The sequence below is a fragment of the Pseudochaenichthys georgianus genome, chromosome 17, assembly GCF_902827115.2.
Source record: "Pseudochaenichthys georgianus chromosome 17, fPseGeo1.2, whole genome shotgun sequence".
Classification (NCBI taxonomy): Eukaryota; Metazoa; Chordata; class Actinopteri; order Perciformes; family Channichthyidae; genus Pseudochaenichthys; species Pseudochaenichthys georgianus.
This window is the reverse complement of record NC_047519.1, coordinates 24375242-24396225: the sequence shown is the minus strand read 5'-3', so window position 1 is coordinate 24396225 and position 20984 is coordinate 24375242. Positions and strand designations below refer to the sequence as shown.

At 43.5% G+C, this 20984-nt stretch overlaps 1 protein-coding gene across 6 annotated transcripts in view; it reads left to right on the top strand.

The window, feature by feature from the left end:
* tnr (tenascin R (restrictin, janusin)) overlaps positions 1-20984 on the top strand; it is a 225220-nt gene that overhangs the window by 177310 nt on the left and 26926 nt on the right. For 4 of the 6 annotated variants that reach the window (XM_034104811.1, XM_034104813.1, XM_034104810.1 and 1 more), the window contains 4 exons: positions 140-406; positions 5041-5160; positions 5494-5637; positions 16800-16919. In XM_034104811.1, coding sequence (XP_033960702.1) covers positions 140-406; positions 5041-5160; positions 5494-5637; positions 16800-16919 — 651 coding nt within the window. The remainder of the gene's footprint in view (positions 1-139; positions 407-5040; positions 5161-5493; positions 5638-16799; positions 16920-20984) is intronic. The other 2 variants (XM_034104816.1, XM_034104815.1) reach the window with 1 other exon arrangement.

Sequence of the window (20984 nt, the reverse complement as noted above, 5' to 3'; positions counted from 1 at the left end):
TCACATTTCTTATCTGTCATCTCCATAATGACGGCAGCTGTTTTCCTCTCTTTGTTCATCGCCGTTTCCTGCTAGAGTGGAGGCTTTTTTACGTGTCCTTGAAAACTCTCCGGTGACCTTTAAACCCCCGTCCCTCCAGGAATCAGGCCCGTAACCCACCTCTACTTGTCAGAGGTGACTTCAGACTCGGTGTTGGTGGCGTGGAGCTCCCCCGCTCCGCCTGCTGACCTCTTCATCCTGAGCTACAGCTCTGCAGATGGGACCGACACCTCCAAGGTGACGCTGGATGGCTCCAAGATGAAGTCGCTGGTCCAGGGTCTGCTGCCCTCCACTCAGTACACCGTCAGTCTAATCACAATACAGGGGGACGTTACCTCTGAGCCCATTACTGCCTCACTCACTACAGGTGAGCTGCTTGGTTTCATGCAACAGTGGTATCAGAGGTTACTCAGGGATAACACACAACCATCGATAAACATGAGCAGCAGAGTGAAGGCTTATGGCTGGAGTGTATGAGACCAGTTTCAGCAGTTAGGTATTCTTGCTTCATAATATGAGTATTTGTATTTACATTCATAGATTTTTCTGTACCTCTGTACTTAAAGGTCCCATGACATGGCCATTTCTACTGATCATAATTCCATTGTTGAGGTCTATTTATATTGTGCAATTGTCCAAACTCACATTGGTTTCTCATACAGCATCTCTGTATACAGTAGTATGTGTATTCACTCTCTGTCCTAAACGGCTTGTTGGAGCTCCTGCCCCCCTCCCTGTGAGCCCAGTGTGCTCTGATTGGTCAGCTCGCCCACTCTGTTCCGATGAGACCACCACCGTTACTGCGGAACATCAGTGATTATGTGTTACAATGGCGTTAGCAACCAGAAAATGACACCAGTAAGGACAAACAGATGAGAATGCTGCGTGGGGTCTGGGTGCCGTGTTGGCGGGACGTTGCGGGGCTCGCTGCTGCGAGGAGCAGACAGTGTGAGCTGGTGGTTTCCTGGTTGCTGCGTGGGGTCGGCGAGACACAGCTAAACCCAGCCCGAGCACACACACACACACACACACACACACACACACACACACACACACACACACACACACACACACACACACACACACCTGCAGCCTGGCTGTGAGTCTGTGTGTGTGCTCACACCTCGCCGCGTCCCGCCGTCTCAGGCTGAGAAATCTGCGGAGCTGCAGCTGCCTGAGAAAAGATTGAGTGTGTGTGTGTGGATTGAGTGTGGGTGTGTGAGGAAGTCCTTAACGTAACGGCTCCGTCGACGTAACGTAGCGGCTCCGCGGATTGGTCCATTGGGTCGTCGTTACGTCACTTGATTCCCGGAAGAAACAAATGGAAAAAGAGAAATCCCGGCGTTCTGGGGCAGCACATACAGGTATTTTCTGTGTTAGAGTTTTACTCGCTGTAGGGTGCACTTTGAGGGTTTGTGACTCTGCAGACAGTTTACATGCATAACAAGCTACATAACACACAAGGGGACAGGTAATAACCTGAAAGCATGACATGGGACCTTTAACATTAGACCACGTTTAGGGTTTCAACTTACAATCTTTTACATTTTGATTGATCTGCAAATTGAGCAATTTTTGGATCCATGAAAGGTCAGAAAAAACTGAACATTGTCCTTCATAAATAATTTTCTAAAGCCTAACACTCCATAGAAATGTCAATGTACTTTCACTAAAACAAGCAGAAAATCCCGACAATGGAGAAGCTATAATTCCCTTTTGAAGACAAATTCATAAATAAAGTAACAGATAATCAAAATATGTTTTTTGTATTTTCCAGTCTTTTTAAACCAGTAACCAAGGAAGAAAAGAACATTAGTAGAACACAGTTGCAAGTGTGAGAAAGGAAACGGGATAACAAATGGAAAAATGGAAATTCAAAGTGATTTTAAATTAAATATGTATTTGCAAAATATGCTGTTTTAGCATTTCATTCCAGAGCAGAATTATTGTTAATAATTACAGATCTGCCTGGGAGATTGTTTCTTTCTATTTCTTTGTAAGATGTAGTACCAACAATACAAGTTGTATTCTCCTGCGGTGTGGTATAGTATGTTGCCACCAGTGTTGGGACTAACGCGTTACAAGTAACGCGTTACTGTAACGCCGTTATTTTTGGCAGTAACTAGTACTCTAACGCATTACTTTTTAAATTCAGTAACTCAGTTACCGTTACTACATGGTGCGTTACTCCGTTACTGCGTTAGTTTTTTTATATAGTCAACAGCCAGGTGAACAGAGATGAGATGAGTAAATGTACTTAGATACTTCCTGTGTCACATGGGGAGACGGGCTGTGGGCGTGTTTGTGTTGTTTACTAACAAGACTGTCATGGCGGCGGCGGAGCTCAAGTCTAGTTTCTCCACCTGGAGATATTCTCACTATTTCACTTTTGTCGAGCACAAAGAAAAGAACGTTTTAGTTAAATGTAAGTTGTGTACTGGCGGGTCAAAGAGCCTATCTACTGCCCAAACCAGTCATTCAAATCTCTTAAAACATCTGCAAAAACAACATGCTGGGACGAAGCTAGTAGCTAACACCACAGAGACTCAGCCGACGCCACTCCACCTCCACCTGCACCGAAGCAACAGCGGCTGGATTTTAACCAAGGGACTGCTAGCCAGGGAAAAGTCGACAAAGCCATTGCACGGTATGTTGTAGAACACATGCAGGCTATTGCCAAAGTGGATTCACCCGCTTTCAGGGAGCTAGTTAGCATGATAGCATGTCCGGGCGGCACACAGCATATGGGACGGAAAACTTTTTCCAACTACCTGGAGAAAGAATATACAAAAACCAGCTAATATCGATGCTATCCAGATTGCATATAATGCATGTCAAGTTGATCAATAGATTGTATTATTCTCCAATGCAATAACAGTACTGAAATGAAGGCTATAAGGGCATTAATATAATGGGAGCCTTTTTTTAAAGTAACTAAAACGTTACTTTTCACAGTAACGCATTACTTTTTGGTGTAAGTAATCAGTAAAGTAACTGAGTTACTTTTGAAATGAAGTAACTAGTAATGGTAACTAGTTACTGGTTTTCAGTAACTAGCACAACACTGGTTGCCACATACATGACATTTGAGTCAACAGCCAAGTGCTAAGTCATGTTTATAAACTCATAAACAATCGTAACTGATATTTGAGACAATTCTGACAAATGCTTATACAGTAAAGGACAGAGAATGGGAGAGGAGGAGGACATGGGCATTGTTACCGTAAATTAAAGATGTCTGCCAATGCTTTGTACTGTTTTCTGCACATTTGAAATGAATATTTTCCATTCAGTCTTCCCTTTATTTAATCTCTTTAGTTTTTTCAAGGTTTCTCTATCATTTCTCTCTGTGTCTTTTGATTAAAATGTTTTTCCTCAAACCACGCTGAAAAGATGGTTCATATCTTTCTCTCTTTGTCAATACATAATACAGTATTACCTTGTCATTTCACGCTAATTGCCTTTTTGATAGAAGGAGCTCTTGAATAATTTATTTTGATTATGAGTGTGCTATTCACATTTGGAAAGAGAATAAATGAGAAGGGGGTCAGTGAAGTAACCTGCCTGAAAAAGAGACAGAAAAGAAAAATCAGGACAAAAAGGAAATCAAAAGAGAGGACTGAGACTCTTAGAGGAAAGGCAAAAGTCAGCATTGAACAACATAGATATTATCTTTGCATCAGTGCCAGAGACACCTGCAAGCTGCCATCTGATAACTGATCCAGTTTAACATAATACCTTAGCAGTCACAAGCACTCTCTCTTTACGTTCACCCACACATGATTATATAAGCACATGCTGAGGGTGAAATTGGATGGGGATTTTGAGATGGCTATACAGTATTCTTGCACCTGTCTTCAGAATGGGTGTAATGCTTTGATCCTGCTCATTTCAATGTGAGCACTGATTAAAGACTTTGGCGTTCCTTTTCGATTAAATGGTTTTTTTTGTTAGATTTTATCGTTTCAAATGTTCTGGAGTCCTCAGTTTCTAACCAGTTCAGTATATGTGTGGCTGTTTATCGGTTCCACCCGTGCTTCAGTGTTGCTAAGCCTGAGGGCCACATTCATTTATTAGCTTACACAGTGAAAATTGAATTATGATCTTTCAGGAGGATCAGGTCAATAGCAGTAGAGTTCACTGACGGACCTGTTCTGTAACTGTTCCCATTCAGAACCTCGAGAAGCTCTTTATTTTTCCAGCCGTTATTTTTACCAAAGTAAACATAATTAGTAAGATATGCATGCATGAATAATATGCAACACATTATGTAAATGAAGGTACTGTATGTCATACAAGTTGAATTCAAATGACTTCAAAGCCAGGAGTAATAAACTGCCCCCTCTGCTTGTGAATAATAGCCATTATTATTCAGCAGGGGGTGGGGTGGTTGTTTTATGTGCTGCTCGTTCCTCCTCTTGTCCACACCGACAGATAGATGTTATCTCTTTATCTCTTCCTTTTCTGTCTTTTTGTGTTTCCCCCTTTCAAACTTTCTTTATCCCTCCATTTCGTTCTCTAGCAGCTAAGGACCTGTCCTCAGTTTAATTGTTTTCTCACATTGTTTTGGCCATAACCTTTTCCATGGCAGCTCGATAGTCTCAGGAGACGCATAAAACAAATTGTCAGCTGGGGGGGTAAATCTCCTCTGAGTAAGCCCTGCTCAGTCTCAATGCTAATGCCGCCCATTGTGTTCTTTACCAGATAGATTTCTTCTGGAATATCTTTTGATGGTGTTTATTTATTTATTTTTGAACACGCTGGGCTTCTGCTGCTTCTGTTTGTGCAAATATAATGAAGAGCAGATAAAAAATGGACAAAGCAAGGATTTATGAAGTACCTCGGGTTTCAAGGGCACTGAATCTTTTAGATGTTTATGTAAATTCCCCTATTTGCCCAGTATACCACATAATGCGCTTTTCTGGGATCAGAATAAATTGTCCCATGTTATCCATTGTGGACCATTTTGATCCTATGCTAACACTTATATCTCCTTTCTAGGCATGGACCCTCCAAAAGAGATGACAATGTCAGATGTGACTGAAGACTCTGTGATTATCTCTTGGATCAAACCAATGGCGCCATTTGAATATTATAAGCTGTCCTACCAATCAGCCAGAGGTAACCCAGTCTTTAACGACACGTCAATGTATTATAAGAACAAGGAATTCACCAATATGCACGCTGGAGCACTGTGTTTTCGTGTTGCAGTTAAATGAACATGGCATGTGTTGCAGCGTGTCTCTCTGATGTAAGATATGTTGTAGAAGGGAGCACTGTTACACACACTGGTGTAGCTGTAATTAATTGATAACATTTTATCAGTGGAATGAATTTGTAATTAACAGTTTGTATTGATTAAATGTTTACCCTGTGATGTAAAACTCGCAGCAGTGTGCCCTTTACCTGATAAATCTGAGATCAGAGTGACGGCGGCTGTTCTGATGTCTGCAGGTCGAGTGGACAGCGTGGTGATTGACAGCGATGTGACCAACTACACCTTGTCCAGCCTGTTCCCTGCGACTGAATACGAGATCAGCATCAGCGCTGTCAGAGGGAGTCAGGAGAGCAAAGTCGTCAGCACCGCCGTCTTCACAGGTAGGAGTGTGTCTGTATATTATATATATATAACATGGCTGTATATTAAGAGGAGAGCCAAACAGCCATGCAACAAAACAAACTGCAGCTGAATTAAACAAACGATCAGACTTAATTGACTATTTTTCCCCTCATTTATTCAGCTTGACTTCTTTCTTGATGGGGAGGTTATTTTGTGTTGCCCTTACCAATCAGTATCTAGTCACTAGAGAAATCTGTGGAGCTGTGTCCATGTCACTCACACTGGTAATGTGTCTGTTGTCATACATTAATAAATTGCTTAACAAGTCAGAGATGTAGTTAACAATGTTCGAGGTCAGTAGCAGGCTACATCTGCACAGTGCAGGGACAGAAAACAAAAAGATCTGGTTTCCACTTTCTCCTCGGGACTGTCAGTCACACAGCGATGGAGTGAAGCAGGTGAGAGGAGAACATGCTTTGATTATAAATGTTGTATTGGCCGTACTGTAGGTTGGCTGGGGAAGCTGAGTGTTTCTAGGGTTTCTCGGTTTATTCCTTTGTTAAAACTTTCGCTACTATGGACAGGGAGTGAAATATAAATGTGGTGGATAAAATACTAGAAACATTAGTCAGTATGCAATAGAACAGCATCACGAACTACAGCCTGATAAGTAAATCATCACCTCTTTTAATAAAAACATTACTTTTAAAGGTCCCAATTTTCCAAACTCACATTGGTTTCTCATACAGCATCTCTGTATAGTATGTGTATTCACTCTCTGTCCTACACGGCTTGTTGGAGCTCCTGCCCCCCCCCCCCCCCCCCTGTGAGCCCAGTGTGCTCTGATTGGTCAGCTCGCCCACTCTGTTCTGATGAGTCCACCACCGTTACAGCGGAGCATCAGTGATTATGTGTTACAATGGTGTTAGCAACCAGAAAATGACACCAGTAAGGACAAACAGATGAGAATGCTGCGTGGGGTCTGGGTGCCGTGTTGGCGGGACGTTGCGCGGCTCGCTGCTGCGAGGAGCGGACAGTGTGAGCTGGGTTCATTTCCTGCTTGCTGCGTGGGGTCTGCGAGACAACGAGACATCGCGAATGGACGCGGGAAGGGGGGGTTGCTGAGAGGGCCCCAGCACCTCAGCACCATTGGCTCCACTAGCACCCCCCCCTACCGCATCACAGTTTCGCCGCTGAGAGAACCATTTGGGTATGAGCACGTCACTGTACCCAGGAAGAAAAAGAGAAATCTCCAACGAGGCGTTCTGAGGCAGCATAGACGGGTCTTTTCTGTGTTAGAGTTGTACTCGCTACAGGGTGTACTTTGAGGGTTTGTGACTCTGCAGACCGTTTACATGCATAAAAACCGGAAAAGCATGACATGGGACCTTTAATGAAGGACCAATTTATTGCAGGATTTTTGCATTGGAATGCTTTAGTTTGAGCTATATTATTACATTAAATTAGATGTTACTTATTAGACGCTTTTATCCAAAGCGACTTACATACTCGATACTGTGGGCAATTTGGGGTGAAGTGTCTTGCCCAGGGACACAACGACATGCTGACTGCAGTGGGGTTTGAACCTGTGACCCCCTGATCCAAACACCAAGGCTCTATCCACTGTGCCACACGCCTCCCCTCCCATTAAGCTGTTGAGTAAATTGTTTTGACTAAACACTTTAATCAAATCACGTTTTATTTATATAGCACATTTAAAAGCAATTTTTGGTCGAGCCAAAATGCTGTGCATGTAATAAAAACACATTACTACAATCACAATAAAAGACAATAATTTACAACAGAAATATAAAAAACACAGGGAATAGTCAGGTGTCATACTTAATATACTTCTGATGTGCTGTCCTCATGTTCTCTTAATCAACATTATGAAATGTCTCTACTTTAAAACCACTCTCCTGGCTCCCTCGACTCTTTGATAAACGCCCTTCTAGGAGAGGGAGCGACACATGAACACAATGTTTGCCGTGTGATCTGTATGAAGAATCCCTCTTTTCTCAGTTAGACTCTCGGACCAATTGTTCTTTCCCAAAAACAGCTGCGCATTGGGACTTCTGTGCTAAAAAGAGCAACACGCACAGATACAGACGTCAGACAAAATCTAAGGGTACAGCTGACATTGCAGGAGGAGCTGCAATAGATGAAGCTGTCCACTCCGTGACCCAGTAATTGGTAACCTACTCTCAACTCCAGCTCACTGTCCTCTATCTCCTGCCTTTTTCTATCCCTTTCTACTTTTTCCTCACCTCTATCCAGCTGCATGTTACCCTATTCTTTCTCTCAGTATCCTTTATTCTGTTCTCTTTGCATTTCTTCTCTGCTTCATCCTTTCTCTCCTGTTAGCTTCTTCCTACCCTAGTGTCTACCCAACCTATTTCTTCCAAATCAAAGTAAATCTTCCACTGACCTAATATAAACAATCAGCCGCTGCTTTATGCATAATAGTGTGTGTGTGTGTGTGTGTGTGTGTGTGTGTGTGTGTGTGTGTGTGTGTGTGTGTGTGTGTGTGTGTGTGTGTGTGTGTGTGTGTGTGTGTGTGTGTGTGTGTGTGTGTGTGTGTGTGTGTGTGTGTGTGTGTGTGTGTGTGTGTGTGTGTGTGTGTGTGTGTGTGTGTGTGTGTGTGTGTGTGTGTGTGTGTGTGTGTGTGTGTGTGTGTGTGTGTGTGTGTGTGTGCAAAGAAAGAGAGCTAAATAGGGCCCAGCAAAGGAGTGAGAAAAGGAGCAGGAGGTGAGTTTGAATGCAAATGAGACCTGATTAACCAGGAGCTGCGAGGTTTAAAACTCCAGTGAGAAAAAAAGAAAGTTATCCCTTTCTTTCTCTTATTGCCACTTGTATGTCTGGCTCTTCCCCTGCAATTCTTTATCATCAGCTTCCTTTTGAACAATCCCAGTGTGCTTACAATGAGCAGAGCCGTTGGGGCTGTAATAGACTGCAAAGAACATAACTCAAGTCAAGCTTGTTAGAAAAGGTCAAACACATTTCCTCACATCATACAATGCCCAACCAGGGACCTTCTAATGCCGCCGTTCAACAACAATACATAAACAGGGGATTTAGAAAAGTAATCCTGCATGGCCCGGCCAAGTATATAATGACTTGAATAACGCTGCAATTGCCACGTACTTCTCTTCCGTAATCAATTATTGTCAGGGGGGGATGAAGAAGCAGGGAGCAATATTTCATTAAGCTAACATATCAGGTGCTGCTAATCTCAGATGAATTTGGGAGGGTTGAAACTAAATGGACTATGTTTAGGTACAACAAAAGGCTAATAACGGCGCTCATTAGCAAAGTGCCAGGACACCTACTTAAGTCTCACTTTTCTCAAAACTGTTTTTTTTTTTTTTCTTTGATGAGGGCAGGGCGGCATTAATTACCTCATCTGGGCAGAGCTTTGGAGCACATGTGGTGTTGTGTGTTCTGTCAAACTGTTCGGAAACAGACCTTTACGGTCCTCTCTGCTTTACTCACAATATTTATATGTGATATTTCAAGAAGACATAGATAAGGGATGTGCATTTCTTTTTTAAATTATTTGTTAACATATGACAGAGCTATTCCAAAGATACACTGCATGGTTTTCATCTTCAAAAACCTTTATTTTCCTCGTCAGAGCCGTTCTTCTCGTTAGGCTTTGTTGTGAAATCGTCTGCAGTTTTTCGGGGTGACACATTTTGTCGCTGCTCCACATCAAGTCACAGTCTCAGCGTGACATGTCTACTTACAGTAGGAGCTGCAAGACTACACCTTCATAATGGCAAATTAAAGGTGATACAGCGGGCTATTATTGCACAGTCGTTAACACAATAGTTAAGAAACGTTGGGTTACGTATTGTAACCCTTGTGATATTAGCACAGGCTCCGCCCTCTACTGGACTCTATGGGTACTACCTTACCCTGCGAGCATTCTCCCACTGAGACTTCTATAGACGTAGCCGGCCTTTGGCGGGCCTACCTGAATGCTAGCACCTCACACCGTATAAAAGGACTATCATCCTACACCAATCTTCAGCGAGCGGAATAGGACAGACAGTGCCCTGAGTAGAGGGCTCCGCCTGTGCTAATATATAAGGGTTACAATACGTAACCCAACGTTATATCTCTCACATGCTCCGCCCTCTACTGGACTCTATGGGTACAGTGGGTGGAGCCCGATGTATACGCGCACTGTTGTCCAACAACAACATTCTACCCTACTGCCCCTGACCGGCTTTTCTGGTCAGCAGCTGCTGCCCCATATTCTCCTTTAACCCGGTTGTGACCGAGGAGAAATCTGGGCTGTGGCTGACAGAGCACACCCTGCTGCGCTTACCTCGCAGAAAGTGTGCTCAAAAAACAGTGCCGGGGGACCCCCCCCACCCATAGACGGATGGGGAGAGCCCCCTCGGCCCAGAATGGGCTTACTACACGCCTGCCTCCCTGAATCCCTAAGGATCGCAGGGAGAGCACCAGTGCCCATGCCCCACACTCAGACACCGACCCCGTGCAGAGTGTGTGTGGACTAAAGTGTGGAGGGCTGTAAGGGCCCAGCGCGCCCTTCGCCCATCCCGGGACCCCCAGAGGGCCCGGGAAAGGCGACGGCGCGTCACGTCCGGGGAGGGGGTCAGATGCCAACTGACCCACAACCCCCCCCCTACAAATCCTGTGTTGCCCCAGCAAACACAGATGAGGAGAAAGAGCCAGACATGTCCAAGAGATAAAACCTTATAAAGGGGCCTGGCGTCGACCAAGACGCCGCATATACCCTCCACACTCACACCGTTGACAAAGGCTGTTGACACAGCTACAGCCCGTGTGGAGTGCGCACGAGCCCCCGTGGGGCAGGCTCTCCCTGCCTGTCCGTAGGCATGTGCAATGCAATCGCAGAGCCAGCCTGCCAGGCGTTTCTTGGACAGAACTTTCCCGATCACCCCGCCCCCGAAGCATACGAACAGCTGTTCGGTGCGTCTAAGGGCAGCCGTGCGCTCCACATAACATGCTAGCGCACGCACCGGGCAGAGGAGGTGCAGATTAACTTCCTTGTTCCCACCCTGGGGGGGAAGACTAAACCCCCCTAACTGAATAGCCCTCGACCTGAACGCACTCCTTAGGCTCTTGGGCACAAAGGAGGGGTTCAGTCTGAGTGTCGCGCCGCTACGGTCACCCCGAATCAGTAAACAGCTCGGGTGCACCGCCAGAGCGGTTAACTCGGACAAATGTTTTGGCTGACGTTAAGGCAAGAAGCAAAGCTGTCTTCCACGAGGGAGGAGAGCTCCAGAGGCTCACATGGTTCTAAGACCAGAGCTTTGAGCACTAGGGGCAGGTCCCACTGCGGGGTGGAGGCGTGCACTACTGGGCGCAGCCTCCTGACCCCCTGTAAAAACCGCGAGATCAGTGGTTGACTAAAGGCTGACCTGCCACCAAATCCCTCATGGCAGGCCGAGATGGCTGCTGCATACACCTTCACTGTGTAATGTGCAAGCCCTCAGTCCACCAGTAACTGTAAGAAGGAAAAACAGAGCCTAACTCACAAGATAGGGGCTCTATTCTCTGCTCCTCACACCATCGCTGGAATCCTAGCCACTTTGGCCTGTAACAGGCTGTGGTGGATCCAGCTCTAGCTGCCTGGATAGACTGAATAACACTGTCAGACAATCCACCCTGTCTCAGCCTGTCCCTCTCAGGAGCCACTGGAGAGGACGGCCGAGAGTGGGTAACGCCCCGATTGCACCTGCCTCTTGGGACATCGCCCCCCAGAACTGGGGAACCGCCCAGGACTGGCCCACCTTCATCTGTGTCATCTCTGAGTACCACGGCGCCCCGACGCGGTCCGGAGCCACTAGGATGACTGACAGACGTTCTCGCCTCACTCTCCCCAGGAGAGGGAGAATGAGACGCAGCGGTGGAAAGGCGTATAGCAGCTTCCTTGGCCATGGCTCGTATGCAAACGTGTCCACCCCCAAGGGCGGTTCGTCACTCAGGGCCATGGAGAACCACAGGGCACAGTGGTTGTTGCGCCAGCTGGCAAACAGATCCACTTCCGCTCTCCCGAACTGGGCCCAGATCTGCTTCACCACCTCCGGGTGAAGCGTCCATTCGCCTGGCAGGGGGCCGCCCCTCGACATGAGGTCGGCCCCCCTGTTGTCCAGTCCCGGGATATGGAGGGCTCTCAGAGATACCACCACCTCTGAAGCCCATAACCACAGCCTCTCCGCTGTGGCCAACAAGGCGGCGGAGCGGACTCCGCCCTGCCTGTTGATATAAGCCACTGTGGTGCTGTTGTTGCTCCTGACCATTACATGTCTCCCTTGAATTAGGGGCATGAAATGCTGGAGAACGGGAATAGGGGGATAGGGAATAGCCGAACGGCAGCCTATTGTACTCATAGGCTATCCCCTGGAAGGCAAAACGCAGACACTTTCTGTGCTCTGGAGCAATTTCTACATGAAAGTACGCGTCTGTCAGGTCGATGGTGGTGAACCAATCGCCTGGCTGCACAAGCCCCAGTAACTGTTTCATAGTTAACATGCGGAATTTCCTGCAGGAAATGTGGCGATTCGGGCCGCGGAGATCTAGACGTAGGTTGGATGTAGCATGAATGCTTTGCTTTGTATGTCCGGAGCGGGACATTCATGTGATTGGTTGTTGGTCGGGTTGCTCGCGTTGCTCGCGTTGACTCCCCAAGCTCAAGACACGCCCACCGCCAAGCGGCAACGCACGCCACCGTGTGTAGGGGCCGTGATAGTCAGGAGACGAGGCCTCCTTTTATACGGTGTGAGGCGCGCGCATTCAGGTAGGCCCGCCCAAGGCCGGCTACGTCTATTGAAGTCTCAGTGGGAGAATGCTCGCAGGGTAATCAATCAATCAATCAATGTTTATTTATATAGCCCAATATCACAAATGTACATTTGTCTCAGTGGTCTTCACAGTGTGTACAGAATATCAGTATGACAATACGACACCCTCTGTCCTTAGACCCTCACATCGTACAAGGAAAAACTTCCAAAGAAAACCCAGTTTAAAGGGAAAAATGGGAGAAACCTCAGGGAGAGCAACAGAGGAGGGATCCCTCTCCCAGGACGGACAGACGTCCTATGTTGCAAAAGATAATACATTTGCAACATAGGGTAAGGTAGTACCCATAGAGTCCAGTAGAGGGCGGAGCCTGTGAGAGATATCAATCAATCAATGTTTATTTATATTGCCCAATATCACAAATGTTACATTTGTCTCGGTGGTCTTCACAGTGTGTGTGCATTTGTATGATATAACTTCATACAAAGGCACAGCAGGTACCAGCAAATCAGCTGAAGACTACCAGTTAGGTAATACATTAGCTTACAAGTCGTTTCAGTATTTCTTTGAATAAAGCATTATGATAGTGAGCGTTTCCTACACATACAATACATTCACAATCAACAATGAGCAGTGAAAATGTTCCATGTAGCTTTATCAGGGTTGCCAACTTTGGGTACCTAGCTGGAGTGAGATTTTGATATCATGGGTTTAATTACACATATGCGCACAAAATGACTGCTATCGTGTCAGCAGCGGGACCTTAGCATATATACAGGATATATATACAATATATACAAATACACAATATTGGACACAGACTATAAAGGGCACACAGTTTCATTCACTAATGAAAGTCAAACACATGTTTGTTTCCACTGTTTTATTGTGTGCCTGTCGCGATAAGCAATTAATTGACTTATCGTACGATAAATAAAAATGAACTCGATAAATTGCCATTTACATGAGGATGTGACTAGCAGTTTGAAAGGATGTACTTGAATTATTATTATATATTATCATTATGTCAGTGGTCTAAAATGGTCATATAACGTTTCCGACAATAATTTCCGGGAAAATGTATCCAACAAAATGAATTATCGTGAGAGGCGTATTCATGAAACACACACACACACACACACACACACACACACACACACACACACACACACACACACACAAACAAATCTCCAGACTTACTCCAAACTGCCAAATATATTAATTAACACACACTCACTCTCATATACTCTTTGACTCTATTTTGGCCTAGAACAATAAGCAGCAGACTTTTACTTTTTTATAATTTCTACTGGATCTTAGATCTGCGCATGCGCAATACGGGTCGGCAGTTGCGGCTCCAGAGTATTTTTGTTGGGTAATCTATGGTAGGGCTAACCCATACAGTGGTGGGGCTCAAGTCAGTATTTGCAATGTAATTACACGCTATATCGCCTCCTTGACAGTGAAACGCCACACGTGAGGTACATTATTTCCCTGTCTCAATCCAAATTGAACTGTATGAAACAAAAAGGCACATTTGTCTAGTAGTAAATAAAAAGGGCGACCTGGAGCCAATCCTGCAACTTCCCCACAGGTGAAAGAGTTGACATGCTGAAAACCCAACCCCTGCACACATTCTGGTACTCTCTTGAGCAGAAAAATAAATAAATCTATTACTCCACGACATATTTAAAAAATCAATGCCATTTTAGTTTGTTGTTACTGTGTTCTGAAAGCTGAACCTGCTGCTCCTCACAGAGAGAAGAGGCTGTGTGAATTACTTTACATTGTGGGTAATGGTGGATCGCCCCCATTGTTCCGTGTGCCAACATGAAAGACAGCCCACACACCTATCAATCATCAAACCGTGGGGTCTTATTTCATTACGTGTTGATTTCTATCAACACGTAATGTTGTATCGATGTATATATAGATATATACAGTACAACCTCCTTTCAGCATAACATCATTAGGTACAATGGTTGCATGTCACCCTTCCAGTAGAGCGTTGTGGAGAACACACACTCACACTGATAACCTGCTTTTCTTTACAGTGAGGCAGTGCTGCTTCCATTGTAATGAGAGGGGATGCAGAGATGGACTGGGGAGTAAATGGTCCGATGTGTCTCGCTAACTGCACTATCTGCTGCGGTCTGCGGTTCATAATGGCCACAGCACACAGCAGACTGACCTCATGGTCAACCGTCACATCTAAAGTTTTTTCTAAAAACACCCTTTCCAGCAAAGCACAAATACTCAATGTAAAACATTTTCCTGAAGTTTTGCTGAGATGTATTCACACATAATAACACACAGATTCATACGTCAATACAGCATTCCTGTGCCCTATTCTCTCCCTTACAATCAAGGACAGAAGTTGTTAGTCTTTATTTTGCGAATAAGCTGTGTAACCGATGTTTCCACACTTAGTTTGATAGAGAGCCTTTTTAACATTATGAAAATCCTAATCTAATGTTTAGCAGATAAAGAGGAGATTGTGAATTCTCAACATGATCGGTTATGATTTAATATGTGTAGCTTAAATTGTCTAATGCGACCATCTTTCATCAGATAATCGCATACAGTACAGTAGAATTCACCACTAAATGTTATTGCACTTATCAATGCAATGATTAGAGTTTTGGAAAACTAATTTCAAGCATCACAGTAATAAACATCACTAAATCGGTCAGATTGTCTAGATACAGAATAGTTTTCAAATTCTCTGAGGCCGATTTTAGGAAAAAGCACTGAATAAAGTATGTAAAAGTGGCTTCATTTTTTTACTCGTTTCATTTAACGATAACCCAAAACTCTCATTTGTTTTGAGCAATTGAACAGAAATCAAAGGTATGTCTGAACTAGTTTGTCCAATATAATTTCTCACATAATGTTAATATTAATTTCAGTATATACCTGATGTTCTGTGTCTACAGTTTTTTAAATGTCATCCCCTGGGAAGAACACTATAGAAAATACTTCTTGGTCCATTTGACCCCCTTGAAGGCAAACACTGCAATTAACATATGAGTGTGTACTTGCCTTATTGTGTAATTGGCATTTGGATTTGCTCTGCTGTCAGTGACGTAGTGTTTGGAAACAGCAGGTTTACAGGATAATTGTGTCAATGCTCAGGCTTTCTTGTATTTCTGGAGGTTTAATTGAGCAGAGCTTCCCATCAGCATGGGACTGCAACACAGCATTATGCCCCACAGCAGCCTTTTGTTCCTTTTCTGAATCTTAAGCACCTCGAGTGCGAGCGTGATGTATTTGGCTCAATCTGCGATCCACCCGAGCAATCAGGAGATGGGGAGTGATGATTGGATTATCACAGAGGCTGTTGAAGGTGGATGACCTGTTTATTTATTTCTTTATTGGCCATCTCAACTCCATCTCCATTGCCAAACTAATTGACTTGGCAGGTCTCCATTAAATTCACTTAAACCTTTTTTGCAATTAAAGTAATGATTTGAATCAGGTGTGTTCATCTATCGCAGAGATAAGGAAGAGTCAAACTCACTTCGTTGTGCTAATGAGCACAACTTTTTTTTTTAGTCTGATGAGGGCAGGGCAGCATTAATTACCTCATCTGGGCAGAGCTTTGGAGCACACGTGGTGTTGTGTGTTCTGCTGCTACGCTCTCTACTGCGCAGAAATAACATGCCTGAGGAGAAATGGGGTTGAAACACTGAGGTTAAAGGTATAATTAAATTCAAACTCAATGTTGCCATGTCTAGCAGTCTGAGAATGAAATTAGGAAAAGGTTGGCGAAGCGTCAGGCTCAGGAGAGTTTCTCAGACTTCCTACAGCCTTTTGACTGCATCATTTCTCTTTGATGTGTCTATGAATTGAGGAAACAGTGATCAAAATGGCAAGAGAGTCATAATTAATCAGTGTAGATGCGAAGCTCTTCTGTCTCTCGATTTCTATAATTACAGTACAACTAAGATGTGGATTGAGTAATGGTTTTCCATTTTGAATTGTCTAGGTGGAATTGGCATTCCATGTGTTTTTACAATTGCATCTCGACCCATTGTGTACAGAATCACAATGTCTTTGTGTATGTAAGTGACTGACACAGCTCCACTGTTTGTGAACACAATTATGGTAGTGTAGTTTTCAAAGATATCTGGCAAATGCTAGACAAAAGAGACAATTTAAGTTTTATTTTAATTTGACTGTGGTTTCAGCTTCTGAATTGTAAGAATGTTAATGTTTTTGCTCTTTAAATTTGATAAAGAAAGCTGTTAATGTTTTTGGCTGATACAGTATGTAGCCAACATTTCGACTGTCATTTAAGGGTCCTTCAAGGTGATCCATTGCTGTCAGTCATACTGGCCAGATATCACTGAACATACTGTTATTGTTGTATTTGTCTGGGCTTATATTTGTGTTGTAATCCTAGCGATGGACATGCCGGCTGAGTTGACAGCTCTCAACATCACTCCCCAAGGGGCTCTGTTGAGGTGGAATCCCCCCATTTCCAGTGTCGACAACTACGTGCTGACCCTCACACACAACCAGGGTGAGTAATATGAACTGCCATTAAGAGGCATTTGCTGTTAATTAGACGGGGAGAAGAAGGCTTGATTAACCACCATCAAAGCACGAGAATTATACTAATGAAAGCATTTGGACAGAATCATCAACACCTTTCTCTCTTTTGTACGATCAACTATTTAAAATAGTTGTGTTAATTAAACGCACAAGGGGTTCTTGAATGAAATTATATTATAAAGGTAAACAGAAATAATAAACGGATAATCTGCTCCTGTAAGCCCCTGTCACACTGTCCCGAAGTTGACACCCGATGGACACACGAATATGGAATTGTGAATTTCGCACGAAGATGGCCCCGAACCACACACGAAGGCAACATTTACATTACATTTAAGACATACAACTGCAATGAAAGTACCAAAAACAATTATGTTACAGTACTATGATACTGTACTGATATCTTCAGACTTTGTTCTTTACTTGTTTCCATAACAACAACAACTTCCTGTCAACTGTCCTTCAAAATAATATATTATATCCTTTTTAGTTTCACAGAACACAAATTGGGTTATTTACATAATATGTTTACATTATTTTGTTGTGCAATAAAACAACCCGATGGCCACACGATAAAAGAAATGTTCAAATTCGGCTGTGATCGTAGCAACATCGGGCCATTCGTGAGGGCATCTTAAGCCATCGTATGATCGCTGGTGGAGTTTCTCAGGCTCCGGCAGCAACTTCGTGAGCGGTGGTAAAATCTTTGGCATGCCAAAAAATTGCCGAAGGACCTTGCGAAGGTTCATTTTCGTGTTGAATTCGTGTGTCAATTTTGCCCTTCGTAAGGCCATCGTGAGGGCATCTTGTTATCCTCGGTGCCATCGGGCATTCGCCCCGATCAGAGTGAGTGTGAATGCACCGATGATAACACGAAGATGACACGATTTGACAAGATGCCCTCACGAGTGCCTTACGAAGTTGCCGCTCACGAAGTTGCTGCCGGAGCCTGAGGAACTCCACCGGCGGTCATACGATGGCTTAGATGCCCTCACGAATGGCCCGATGTTGCTACGATCACAGCCGAATTTGAACATTTCCTTTATCGTGTGTCCATCGGGTGTCAATTTCGGTACAGTGTGACAGGGCCTTAAACAAAATAAACAGAGACAGATTTCATGCATGGATCCATTATATTGACAGTTTACCAGCCAAACAACACAAACAAAATTAAACAGTCCGCTCTGCGATACACAAAAAGTGTCTTTACTGCCTAATCCAGGCTATTGTTCATTGACAAAAAAGGCTGTTGCTCCTGCGCCCGTCAGCGGCAAAAACAGAAATGTTTGCAGGCCTTTTCAGGCTACTATATATTCCACAAAAAAAGGAAACACGAGGTCCAGCGTGGCACAAAGGAGCGATCTCACCCTGTGTCGGAGAGAATCTCTCTCTGTGAGCGTCCTCTCCAAGGAGACGTGCTTCCAGGTCGGTCGATGCAATATCCACATACGGTTACTTTCAGTTACTTCCCCATTGCATTTTAACATATATACATGCTGAGAAAACGTAACTATCCCGCTGAATACCCGCATTCACCACACACAGGCTTCCTCCTCCCGTGAGAACCACACCTTGCATCCTGTTGACGTGCCCACAAAAAAGCCTCTGGGCGCGCCGCGACAGGTGAATATGCAAATGAGGCTTGCAGAAGCACACCCTCAAACCTTACATAAAAGTGGACATTCAACGACTGTAGTTGCGAGGATAATACACATGCATCATAGATTTTCATTTCATTTGAATCTAAACTACATGCCTTAACCCTTTCCCCTGCCCCTACAGTTTATAAGAAACACCTTGATCAATCTGCGACTGTAGCACTTTAATGCCTCACTTTCTTTGATGTCACTTGACTGCTTTCGTTGCAAACTGTGAATCCCATTTTACAAATCAGCCTTTTATCTTATGCTGCCATTTGTAGGTGTCATGTTTGTGTGTCGTGAAGTACTTATTAACCTCGGTTGTGAAAAGCACTGTACAACTACACACCAAATTATTATTGTTAACAGCTCTCTGCACAATGATTTGCTTTAAGTGTAATAGAGTGATAGCTGCTGTAAGGTCAGAGCATGATGATCAGATTTGTTTTTGGTCATTCATGTGCAACGTGTGGTGATATGTTAGGTACCGTCAAGGTTTTTCCAATAAGAAGTGAGATCAGTACGATCCTTGAAGGTAATATGGATCGATCTGTCTTGGCTCCAGAGAGTTCATTATGCTTGGTTGAAGTACTTAGCCTTGAAACCAATTGTGGGTTTTACAGGGCATATGTTTCTGATGCAGCCCGTGTATTCACTGTCTGACAGCCATATCCAGATAACAGATAGCCATATTGCTTTGCCCCTCGGAGTCAGTTTATAATTTGCTCCCTGAACCATGTGGATGACTGCCAAGTTACAGTAGGCAACACTGCCACATATAAAACATCTTGACATACACAGCGAGAGCGCTGAAATATGAAAGTATCAAAAGATTGTAAGGAAATTGTATTTTTAAACAAACATCACCCCATTTTCTCAGTCATTTTCTTTTTTAAACTAGCCAGTTTATTTATTTATTTGTTTATTCCACACATGGCAGTTATTTTAAAACAAAACATGTACACTTATACTGGTTTTTTCTTTTGTATAGCGCATGGTGGAAAGGAGTAGGGAGAAGAAAATCTTATTTTACCTGCCCCTTCTTACAAAAGAATAACAACAACAACAAAAATGAAATAACCATTAAAAAGTAAAATAAAAGCAATATTCTTTCAGTCACAGTTGCTTACAAATACTGAAACATAAAACCAGAACACAATCAAAAGTCAACTTCATGCTGTCTAATTACACTTTCTTTATACATTTTCTTGAACAGAAAAATTGTCTTGCTCTTTAAATAATTTGGCAAAGAATTCCACTTCTTTACGGCAACTACAGAGACACACATCTGCTTTAAAGTAGTACGTGCAAACTGATGCTTAACATTAAAATGTCCTCCTACAGTATGATGCTCATCCTCTGAAATGAAAAAATGGTTTGTATATTTTCTGGCAGTATTCTGTGTTTTGCTTTATGCGTAACTAAAGCCATTTATAATTATATTACCTCTTTTAATTTTAACAGCCTTGACTCAATAAATAGTTTGTTAAAGGTTTAATAAAACGTGATAACTATAATTTCCCTACTGACTTTTAGGAGCCGTCTGGATGACATTTTATGGGGAGGATATTTCTCATTTGCACACGACCCGACTGTCTAAGCCTGGAGTTATCCAGAGGAATCTGTATAACTCAGCTCTCTGAGTCAATTGGTGCGTTACACCCTGCCTGCCTGACTGGACTGCAGCCAGATCATCTCAGATACTGAGACACTTTCTTTATGCTGAGCACATAGTTGGAAAGCATCCCCAGCCAGGGTTTAGGACAGTGCGATAATAAAGTTGTGGACAATTCCCCTGAGTGTCAGTGTGTCACATCAAGGTCAATACATCTCATATTTCATCAGGTACTGTCCTGCATTACAAAACAGATTTGTATTGGCACAACCTCATAACACTCTTACATGCATGGGATCCATAAGTCAAACCTTCTGTAAAATAGGTTAATACTCTAGCATGGACACATGTGCATGTTTAATTCCTCACAAACATCACTGTCACTGTGACATTTAGGGTAAAAGAAAGTCTGGCGTAAGAGGAATATTACTACAAATTTAAATTCTGTTGTAAAACACCTCCTGTCAGTGAGCTGCTGACAACCCAGCAGTTATGTGAAATGTATTTTCCAGTCAAATTCAATTATTGCTCGTGTCACACAATTATTTTCTTAATCAGCAATTGTGCACAGTTGATTCATTGATGTGAAGTGGTTACCGAATGATAATTTATCCGTATTTAAATGTGTACATAATTCAAACTTCAAATGGGTTAAACGGTTATATTAGCCATGAAATACCTTAAACTGATTTCTGGGATATTAAATTACATGAGAAGATGTTTTCTTAGTCTTGCATTGCTTCTATATTCAGTCAGATGTTATAAGGAATAGATATTT